The following is an 11,887-nucleotide window of genomic DNA, read 5'->3' on the forward strand; positions in this document are numbered from 1 at the left end:
GAGTGCGTGGAATGGTGCACTGTGATTGGTTGAGCGGATATATCACATTCTGCAGAGAATGGAGACTGCCGTTTGTCGCGGTTTGGAAAAAAAGGGAGAAAACATGACAGAATAACTTGGCGGATATCGCATTTTGCGTAAAATTAAAAATTGACTTTTCAATACCGACTAGATACAAAACTGATTTTGGCGGAAACTCTATTTTTTTTTTAAATGGCGTTTATCGCATTTTGGAACCAAACTCTTCAAATGTTCTTGTGTAGCATGTACTGTATAGTGTAATCTCAAGGATGTCTAGACCAATCACAAAAACTATTTTTAGCTATAATATTCCAAGACTGCAAACTGGAATGTGACAAAATGAATCGCTTAAGAAGTGTCACAAGAGCAATAGTCTGGTCTGAAATGCTGGGAACACAGACAAGCATAGCGATACGAACAGTGAAATTTCCCAGTGCTGTTGGACTGGAGAACCAGAACTAACTGTTGTATAATATCTGATAATTATTATTAGGGGCAGTCGTGGCCTAATGGTTAGAGAGATGGACTTGTAACCCGAAGGTTGCGTGTTCGAGTCTCAGGTCCAGCAAGAATTGTCGGTGGGGGGAGTGAATAAGCAGCGCTCTCTTCCACCCTCAATACCACGACTGAGGTGAGACCCTTGAGCAAGGCACCGAACCCCCAACTGCTCCCCGGGCGCCGCAGCACATGGTGTGTGTGTGCACTTGGATGGGTTAAATGCAGAGCACAAATTCCGAATCATTTTGTATTTACATTTATAAGGGACGCCACAAACTCCATCCATCCATTCTCCAAACTGCTTGTCCTATGTAGGGTCGCAGGGAAGTTGTGTACTACTAACCTTAATTGGCAATCAAACTGTAAATCAATAAAGTTGTGCTGAATCTTCCAAAAAAGAAACCTGGGCCACATTTTATCTAATAATCAGGCATTAGAACTGCCATAACGCCATGTCTAACAGTATTTATTATTTAATAAAAAATAAAAGTATTAATGCTATAGCCTTCAATAATAATTTAAATAACTTAATAATGCATTTTAGCCAATAAATGGTAATAATTTATGCTGACCTTTGACTAATAACCTTTGGCAGTCGTGGCCTAATGGTTAGAGAGTTGGACTTGTAACCCGAAGGTTGCGTGTTCGAGTCTCAGGTCCAGCAAGAATTGTCGGTGGGGGGAGTGAATAAGCAGCGCTCTCTTCCACCCTCAATACCACGACTGAGGTGAGACCCTTGAGCAAGGCACCGAACCCCCAACTGCTCCCCGGGCGCCGCAGCACATGGTGTGTGTGTGCACTTGGATGGGTTAAATGCAGAGCACAAATTCCGAGTATGAGTCGCCACACTTCACTTTATTATTATTTATTTTAATGTATCCAGATCCAGAGAAGGTGAGTAGTGAGCCAGGAAATGGACTCGCCCAATGGAGACTCAACGAACAGCTCTTTCCCTGCCCTATATGTGGCAAAGTATTTGGTCGCCAACAGACTCTTTCCAGGCATCTCTCCCTACACACAGGTGAGAATACATGCTCTCAAACAACATTCAACCAGTTTGGCTATGCCGGTTAACCAACTATACCAGCTAAATTTTTCTGCTCCACCTTCTATGTTGGTGTAAGCTGGTGTTTTCAGCAGAACTGATCGAGTGACCACTATAGTATTACATTTACAAATACATCCATAATCACAACTACAATGTTAAATTACCTAGGTAACAGCTTTTACCAGTTGACCAGGTTAAGGTCATCTGCTGGTTCACAACAGTTAAGCAAAGTTACTGAAAAACAAGCTTTGTTGAATGTTATATTTTCACATGTACACATACATGTCCAACAACATTGTATGTTGTCATTAGGACAAGTAATTCCTTAAGTAAGTAAATAAGGTTCACTGGACTAGATTACCCTTCCTTTAAAGAGATTAGGCTACTGATTAGTCCTGGTGGGAAAGTACCTAAGTGATTACTAAACTGTAAAGAAGTCTCCCCAAGCACTAAGCTCCCCTGGAGCACAGCACAACCATGACCAGCCTTGCCTGATCCTTGAACAGTCATGTCCCGCAGGTCTCTTAGGAGCATCAATGAGCCGTCTGATCATGGTCCATTCAAATGCATCTCAGTCTGGACTACAAAACAAATAAATAAATATAAAGTCCTGTGGGAACGGTGAGACCTCAAGATCCTCTGATCTCAGAATAGCCAGGAGGAGACGGGACACCTTATAAACATCATCTATCAACAAAAGAGTCTATTGTTTGTTTGCTTTCTAATTGCTCTCTTGTTTGTCTCTGCAGAAGAGAGGAAGTATAAGTGTCATTTGTGTCCGTACGCGGCTAAGTGCCGAGCCAACCTCAACCAGCACCTCACCATCCACTCAGTCAAACTGGTGAACACAGATGCTGAGCAGATTGTTACCGCTGTTACCAATGAAGGCCAAGAACTCAAAAACTGCCCCTACTACTACAGCTGCCACGTCTGCGGCTTCCAGACAGAGTTTAATGCTCAGTTTGTCAGACATATGTCTCTTCATGTAGACAAAGAGCAGTGGATGTTCTCTCTCTGCTGTAGCACCTGTGAGTATGTGGGTGTGGACGAGGCTGAGATGAAAGCTCACATCAGTGCAGGGCACGCAGGTAAGATCTCACCGTTCTTACATTTTACGCATTACCTGTTGAGATCTTGAGTTTTAGATGCTGGTGTGTGCACTTAACTAGTTGAACTAGCATGACTATCTTGGTCAACCAGCTTTTCCAGAAAGACCATGCTGGTTAAATTTTGCGGGTACATCGTGCCAGTGCTTGTTCCCCAGCTAGACTAGCATCTAACCAGTACAAAGTAGCTTGGTTCCCTTTCAGTCGGTCACTCTCGACGTCACGTCGGTAATGAATTGAGATCCCAATTCGTCGGTCATTACCGACGTGTCGTCTCCGTTCCCTCCCTCAGGGAACGAAGGTTACATACGAACTGAGACGTTTTTTTAGCAAGGTGCTTAACATACCTTCTGGTTGTTGTTTTAAACACTTGGGAAACTTTGGCGCAAGTCCATCATAATATTTGCATTTTTCTTTTGAAACTCAAAGTTCTTCTGCTAAAGTTGTAATTCTGAGTGCAGGACTACAGTCATGATAGAGTCATGAATTCCTAAAATGAAAGATTTTGGATTTATAAACTAAACAAAAAACTAAATGTAGTTGACAAATTTAAAATTGGACAACCAAAAATTACTTGTGGTTCAGTGAAGGAATCAGTTGTTAACTGATTCACGGCTTGTGAAATGGCTTTGATTGATTCACTGACTGAGTGAGTCTGTTTCAAACTGTTAACTCACTCACAGGTTTCAGACTGTTTTGTGAACCTTTATGACTGACTCATTAAAAAGAACGGGTTTATTCATTTGTTCATTCATTGTTGTGTACAGATTAATGCAATTAGTGTACAGATTGTGTAATTAGAAAGATATAATTAAGTAGTGCCACCACGCAAAATGCACAACCGCAAACATTTTCCCAGCTATCGCCAATGGTACTAGATTTTTGTTGCACAACTAGATTTTACTCTAGACCTGGAGTGTCAGGAGCATTTTATATTTTGAGATATTTTATTGTATTTCTATTTACTCTGTTTTACAAGATTATGGCCTTTTAGCATAAAAAATCTCAAAATCTGTTCGTCAGCTTGCAAGAAGTTGGGTTGAGGCAGGACTTCCTGTTTGACCGAACACTGAACATGGTGCTAAGGAAATTAGTGGTAGGAGTGATTGGGAAACCTGTTTTACTGTTGCCAACAACATTTCAATGGAAAGCAGCTAAAGCCTGCTTGCTAAATGTTGTTAAATGACATCATACCATTGAGTCTCAGAAACTAAATAAGGTTTGTCCAAGAAAGATTTAGATTTGCTAGATTTGTCGCTAGGCAGTTTTCACTAAAGGGGTCGGAAAAGTCGTAAAACCTGGTGACAAAGTCAACTTGTTTGAAAACCATAGTTATTTTTTTAAGTTCCATTTGGTGGCGCTAGTGATGCAGAAATTACACCGTTAAGGTCTGAATCGCTGGGTGGATGTTGTTGACACAGAAACTCGCCAGGGTTATTATAGACAAACACCTCAATCTTTAGGTTGTGCGTGGGGTTCATTTTTAGTCGGTCATGGAACTGACTGAGGGTTCACATTTGAGTGGGTGTGTGAGTTTATATTTAACTGCGAGGCCTGGTGTTATTAGACCCAAGGAGGCAGAAAAATCGATATCCCTAGTCGCTCACAACTACCCATCCAAGTAGCCCAACACCGCCATGTCTCCCACACTCACTCTCACGCCACGGAGCTCGAGTCCACTTCAGCAAGACAGTGAGCTCAGAGAGTGCCAGCAAAAGAACAAGTTGGGTTGTCAACTGCGATTTAGCGTCCTTCCAGAGACACCCCTTGCTGCAGATTGGCTGACCTCGGGTCAGCGCCTACCAGCCTGCACTTCTTTGTCTCCTGCTTAGGAAGGTGGCTGAGAGTTGCGGCTGTCACCTGGGTGCCCGCCTAGCAGCTGTTCTCTCCATCACTAATGCTTTGCTTTACACTGCAGGTGTACGGCTAAACCTGGACGTTAATTCATCCTGATATTTCGACCAACGTCCACCGCGTACAGTAGCCTTATAGAGGCCGTCAAGTTCACTCACAGAGATTAAGTCCTGCTCTTCATAACGCATACGAGTCACACAGCGCATCTGTATTCAAAGATGTCATTGAAGCTGACAAAAGATTAAACATGACCACCTACTCTGTATTCTACATGCGTTCTTTCAAAGGAACGGCAGTCTCAACATGTGAGCGAAGCGCGCGTGAGAGCTGGTATCGGCCATTTCGTGAGCTCTGAGAGCCCTAGGGGAGAGCCGTGGCCTGAGATGCTCCCGCCATCTTAGCTGTGGCGGCCCTGACCTAGGCAGCCCCCCTCCCCTGCCGCTCTCAGGCACAGCGTAGATCAATAAGAGCGCAGGCTTGAGTGTTCTGGCTGCTTGGATACAGAAGTCAGGCTAAACCCGCAAGAGTGCCTCTTAGGGAAGAGAGCCCGCCTCCCGACTTTTAAGGCTTAATACCGCACTGCTCTAGGCATACATTTTCCAGCCCGGCTCACTGGGTGGATTTCGATCAACTGGAGGATTTTTCTGCCTTTTGCTTTACTCATTACAGAATTAATTATCAAACCTTGAGCTCTGAAAGATGCTCCCACCTAATTCTCTGATGGCTTAAGCTAAGCCGAGTCTTTGATACCATCATGTCTCAGACAGGACACAGCCCAGGCTTTAAACAGAGTCTATCCAGGAGCACTGGTCGAGGATTCACAACAGAGGGTGTTCCAGAAATGAGCTAAGTTCATCGAGCAGTGCTTCAGGGTAACCTCTCTGTGGAGCTGCATACAGTGGAAGCATGTTATAGACAGAGTTCCTGAATGTGCCTGAAACAAATGTGAGCACACAACTCTAGAGTCAGAGATTTGAATTGACTACTTATAACTGCACCTTACAGCTAATATTTTTAAAGGAACAGTTCACCAATTAAAGGGATAGTTCACCTGAAAATGAAAATTCTGTCATGATTTACTCACACTCAACCTGTATGAGTTTCTTTCTTCTGTTGAGCACAAACTAATATGTTTTGAAGAATGTTAGTAACTAAACAGTTGATGGTAGCCATTGACTTCCATACTATGGAAGTCAATGGCTACCGTCAAATTATTGGTTTCCAACATTCTACAAAATATCTTCTTTTGTGTTCAGCAGAAGAAAGAAACTCAGAAATGTACACTTTTTTTTTGGACGCTTCAAAAAAAATGCAAAAAAGGCATGAAGGTATCATAAGTTGTCCATATAGCGTGCACTATATTCCTAGTCTTTTGAAGACATACGTTATCTTTTTATGAGGAACAGACCATAATTTAAGTGATTATTCATTGGAGACCTTGATATATGCCCTAGCTTTCCTATTATGAGAGTTCGTAAGAGAAGTAGTGAAAGTCTAAATATTGTCAAAGAATCAGTTCATCTGCTTCACAAAGCTGATCAGAATGATTCATGATCTGGTTGTAGCAGTTCTCAAGTTAACAGCTTTTTGAAGGGAATGATTTTGTGTGAATAACAAATGGGGTCTGTCGCTTACTTAGCTTTAGAAGACTACAGGTGAATATAGCACATGAGTCATTTGGACCACTTTATTGTTCTTCTTCATACTTTTGAAGCTTTTTAAGAATTTACAGTCTTATTCATTGTCATTACAAAGATAGGAATTTCATGATATTTCATGTTCCATGGAAAAAATAATGTTATAGAGTTTGGAACAACATGATAAGTAAATAACCATTATTTGCATTTTTGGGCAAACAGTTGGGACATTGCATTGCTAAAAAGTTTAAACCTTCAATTTACTGAATCACACTTTAATTTACAAGAGGAATAATAAAAGCCTTTTCCTATTTTCCTCATCAGTGTTTGAGGAAGTACAGGGCTCCCCATAGGTATCATTTGTAATTCCACTTTGTTATTGGGACACTAATTCTATGCAGGTGAGCACACAAATCACAGGCACTTTCAGGAACGAGACCCTTCCTTTGGAAAGCCTGTGGTAGACATTACTGCAAAAGGTCTGGGCCCGCATGTAAAAATATATCTGAAGAAATCACAACAAGCCAGTCAGCACTTGTCCATCTGTTGAGCAGCTCCACTGCCAAGACCATTAGGCTACAGTTCACACTGTTCTTTCTCAGCCTGTCATAGCCGCCACCACAGTTACAACAACACATTTAAACACAATGAATACTCATCTGAAGGCAAATAGACACTCTATTTCCAAACACTTACAAGACATACTGACCCCCAAGCTGAGATCTTGTTTTGTTTTGGGGCTTCTTTTTGGGGGGGGGAACTTAACACAAAGTCCAGTCTTTGATATTTTCTGTTGTATTTGTCTAGTTGTTTGACATACATAATTCATGTCTTAAGGTCATGTATTTCAGATTTCATTGCCTCATCTTGTCATTTATGGCTATGCTTTTCCATGCTAGACACATTTGATAGTTTGTAGTTATCACTCATTAGAGCGCTTAGCCATTACCACAGGTAAAGGAGGAAAAATAAACTTAGATCAGTAGCGATATTTAACTAAGTTGGAAGTACAGGCAGTACTTTACTTGGGGTCTTGTTTAGCAGTTATGATAAAAAGCAGAACAAGAAGTGTCATTTGACAATTTTCTAAATTTGCCATTAAAAGTTTAAAAAGATGATATGCCTTTAAATATTATGATTTTAAGATGACTGTGAATAAAGGCAGGCTTTCTATTTTGTGCCTTTAAAAAAAAAAAATGTATCAGATGGGATCTTTTTTGAAAGGGACTCAGCATGTAATCTATGGTTTAATATTCTCTTTTTATTTGTTAGCTCTAATATAAAAAACACTGGAAAAACAATTAAAATCCTCCATTCAATATTTTGTATTCCCAGTATTTGAGCAAACAATAATGTGCATTTCCACAGAGTGTTTCTTGGTCAGTATCTTAAACAATTGCTGTTTTGACTGTGTTCTTACATTTGGAATCTGTAATGGTTCAATGACTCTGAGGTGTAAGTGTGTGTGGTCAGCTTTAATGTTAGTGTATATGTATAACAGCTGACTGCTTACAAATCACTGCATGTTTTTTTTTTTTTTTTTTTCACGGGTTCTTTCTCCCACAGCAGGGTTCCAGTTGGCTGGATTAATGTCTGCTTATGAATATTCCATACAAGGTGTCATAGTTTAGAACTGGACTGTATATTTTTTTATATATAAATACCTGTACTTAAGTGTCCTTATCTTTGACATATAGTCGCTGGGGATTCTCTACTAATTCTATACTATTTACATAATCCCATATAAGATGTAACCAAGAAAAGCATCAGTAAATACATCCCATAGGACAAAGTTACTCCTCAGAGGTTGCTTTTTCATAACTCAATGGAATATTCAGTTGCAGTTTCTGCAGTTTCAAATGGTTCTGAGACATACCAAAATATTACAGAGCTTATGATATTAAAGAGATTTTTTTTTTCCCCTATAAGACAGTCCTCAACATGACTTTCATGTTTCTCAGATGAAATGGTTTGCTTTTGATCACAAGCAGCAGCTTCTTCTTCTTTTCTTTTTTTTTAAACAAACACTTATAGTAGGCAGTATACTTAAGTAGTAGTATACTGCCTACTGGTTACATGCATAAACATTGCAGAAAAGTGTTTTAGATTTATGCTTAAAACATGAAAAAAAATTTAAAAAAATTTGCCAGTGGGGTGCCAAAAATAAACTTTTTAAATTTAAAATAAAAAAAACTGAAAACAAGTCTTACAATTTAGTGCCATATTGCTTCTCAATTAAACTTTTGTTTTAGGTATGTTTAGATATTTTTTACTGTAAAACAAGACTGGGTGCAGTGTCTGCTAGGAGTTTACTTTCTAAAAAATATGCATCTTTACTGTTTTATTGTATCTTTACTGTTTATCTTTACTATTCTGATATACTGTTTGTTAATAATTTATTCACTCAAAATAATGAACCATGCAGTTGATCTTGGTGAAACAAAATGTTCCCAAATTATGAACTGATTTTTGGTTCAGAGTCATTGCACAATACAGATTCAAAACGTAGAGCACAAAACCCAAAAGTGACCAAATACATTTAGAGCTTTTGTTTTTTATTTTTCTTTGGGTTTTTTTTGTTTTGTTTTGTTTTTTTTAGTCAGGGCGAGAGAGTTTCACAGCGCTCTAGTTCAGTGTTGAGGTAGAGAGGCGCCCTTCACAGTGTGCTTTCTGAGGTCATTCTGTTCTGCAGGGTTTGTGAAGCGCTTTGGGGCCCTGAGCAGATGAAAGGTGCTATTTAAATGTAAGTGCCACTCATTTATTCATTTACCTTCATCTGATTCCCATTCCAACCTGTCCGCAACCACACAGCCGTATGCACACACACCCTCTCTCTCACATGTAGCAGTGTTTACACACTAAGACTGTAGCTTATATACACGACAGAGGGTAAGACACACTAAATGCCTCCTCCATCCCTTCCCTTTGTCCATTCTGTGTGTTCTTCATTTCATTTAAGAGAACAGAGTGTTTTCTCGCTCAGGAGGTGCATCATTAAATGTCTTCCACTTCTATGTCCTACACCCTACTCCTCATGTCTCTTTGACCAGGTGCCCTCTATGCATCTACTCCACCAACAGGCCAGCTGCCATGGAGGGCCACCTGAAGATGCACTACAAGATGGAGTATCGCTGCCGCATCTGCCAAGCCGTGTGGGCCAATCAGGCAGAGCTGGAAAGGCACACGCGCGCTCACCGCCTGGGCAACCACTACAAGTGCGAGCAATGCGGCTACCTCTCCAAAACAGCCAACAAGCTCATCGAGCACATGCGCGTGCACACCGGCGAGCGGCCTTTCCACTGCGACCGCTGCAGCTACAGCTGCAAACGCAAGGACAATCTCAATCTCCACAAGCGGCTCAAGCACGCACCGAGACAGACCTTCGTTTGCGCCCAGTGCCCATTCACCACCACTCACCCGTTCGTCTACAGCCGCCACATTAAAAAGCACCAAGGCGGGGAGGGGAGCGCCGAGGAAGGTGAGGCTCGGCCAGGTACGCCACGTCCGGGCCTTTTGGATCGAGGAGGGAGCAGCAGTGACAGCGGGAGCACCAGTCCGCTCATGAACCTGTCCGCCTCTCAAGCTTTGCAGTCCGTCGCCCTGTCAATCACCAGCAAGCGGCAAGACGGCACCCCTACCACGCGCTACCTCTCGGCCAACGGCACATTCTCCACACTGGCGACCCGCTACTTGGAACAGTACAGGAACTGTGACCTGGCTCACCTCATCCCCCTCACCACGCTCTTTACGGCCCGCCGCTTCACATTCCACAGCCCCTCGCCCTCAAACTCCTTTCTGCCCTTTTCGGCATTCTGGTCCAACTCGTCCTCGCAGTCGCCGCCCTCTCCCACGTCATTCAAACACTCCTTCCTGGCATACCTGGGATTGACAGAGAGAGCTAAGACAATTTGACCTTTCTTCTTCTCCTTCACCCTGTATCATCAGCCACTGAAGCCACTAACTGTTCCACAGGCAGACTAAAATACTGCCCTAAAGAGTAGTAATGATAGTAAAACATCCATTTATCAGAGGAAAAGCTATTCACGCTCAAAGAAGTTCGATTTCTGTTCTATCGCAATCCAATCATAGCTCTTTTTTTAAGAGGTCTTACAACAGTTGTTTACCTCTATGAATTGTGAATGACCCGGAATCCGATAACAGTGCTTTATCTATTACAAGTTTTGTATTCATTTTGATGGGCGAAAGGAAACAGAACATATAAGCTTGCAAGCGCTAAGCTTTTTTTGTGCATTTTGTCAGGAATCCGAAAGCATGTTCGCTATGTGTTGCAGTCATTTAGGGGCTCAGTATGAAATATCTTGGGGCATACAGTATATGGCACGACAAAAAACAATTAAACGAATTGTTATCTTTTGAGTCTTGTTTCCAAAGCAAAGCCTCAGACCACACACTTGTTAATTTATCAAGCTGTACATAGTTTTGTAGTCTTTCTTTTCTCTTCTCCCCCATGCCTGTTGGCATTGACTGGTTTTGCTGAATGGCGAGTCTATTTGCAAATTTTAATCTTGCCTCAGCAACAAGCATAAGGCCCTTTACGACACCTGCGAGGTGCAGCTGATGGCATTTCTTAATACAAGCCATTCAGGGCACGCTAATGGCAAAAGCAATCATTACCACTACTGCAGTGATCGTCAACCCATGATGCCGCCCTTCAATATCTTCACCATACTTTTGGTCGCTACAGATTGTGCCATAGCTGACCGAGGTGGGCTGGCCGTATCCGGTAGGCATGAGATATAAGTGACCAGTCAAGCGCCCTGTGCATAGCTAACGTATATAATGCGCATCTGTACATTTAACGAGATGTATGAGGTGACAGGTTTTTGGGAAAGACCCAATTATTCTGTCACGAAGGCCGATTCAATGGTGCTTTTTGGAGCTTTTTTGTAATTTTGTGTGTAAAAAAAAACCTGTTCCAAAATGACTTGAATGAATGTACTTTCTGTTGGTTAATGTTAAAATGATACAGAGGTAGCTGGATTGTGGTAAGTGAGATCATGGAAAAACAATGGTATCTCGGTGGCCTTCTGTGTCTTAAATTTTTGTTCTTCTAGTTGTTTTTTATTATTATTATTACTTTTAATTTGAAAGAGCCTTTGAAATGTAAAATACAAATATATATATATATATATATATATAAATATATCCTGTACTAACAAGCTATTATGAGAACCCCATTGGAAAATGGCTCTCAAGTGCAATGTGGAGGCAGCCATTATTTTGACTAGGATCTTTGGAAGCATGGCTTTCCATATGTGGGCAAACATGGTACCATAATTCTATGTTCCCCTCTCGGTGTTTTGAGTTTTAATTGCACTTAAAATTTTGAAATATTTTTTTTAAAAAAAGCACTTACACCCAATAGAAAACGTTCTTGATGCCAATTATTTCGACTGCCTCGTCAAACAGCCTCAATGCTACTTAAGTAATTTTTTCTTTATTGTTTTTTTTTGTCTGCTACAGTGGTTGACAACACAAATTCTAAGCTTTTTTCCTGTAGGTATTTGCCAAACAGCAGACTGCTTTGTTTTGATGGATCGTATGGCATGTGTAATACAGACAGCTGAGTTCAAAATCCACCCTGGACACCAAAGGGCCAGGCTAAATTTTTAACAGCGGTTTTGCACAGTGCTGTAAAAATTGCACTTTTCTAAACAAAGTATCAGAACGCAATTCTATTCAATGCTCTAAAATGGAAGACA

General features: G+C 41.2%; 1 protein-coding gene across 1 annotated transcript in view; it reads left to right on the forward strand.

Annotated features, from left to right (window-relative positions):
- Positions 1 to 11,521, forward strand: part of LOC107734543 (zinc finger protein 827) — an 88,362-nt gene extending 76,841 nt beyond the window's left edge. Inside the window, exons 9-11 of the mRNA XM_016546533.1 lie at positions 1,403 to 1,540; positions 2,317 to 2,655; positions 9,124 to 11,521. Coding sequence (XP_016402019.1) covers positions 1,403 to 1,540; positions 2,317 to 2,655; positions 9,124 to 10,076 — 1,430 coding nt within the window. The 3' untranslated portion in view covers positions 10,077 to 11,521. The remainder of the gene's footprint in view (positions 1 to 1,402; positions 1,541 to 2,316; positions 2,656 to 9,123) is intronic.
- The last annotated feature ends 366 nt before the right edge of the window (positions 11,522 to 11,887 follow it).

The sequence above is a fragment of the Sinocyclocheilus rhinocerous genome, unplaced genomic scaffold, assembly GCF_001515625.1.
Source record: "Sinocyclocheilus rhinocerous isolate Xijiao unplaced genomic scaffold, SAMN03320098_v1.1 scaffold580, whole genome shotgun sequence".
Lineage (NCBI taxonomy): Eukaryota > Metazoa > Chordata > Actinopteri > Cypriniformes > Cyprinidae > Sinocyclocheilus > Sinocyclocheilus rhinocerous.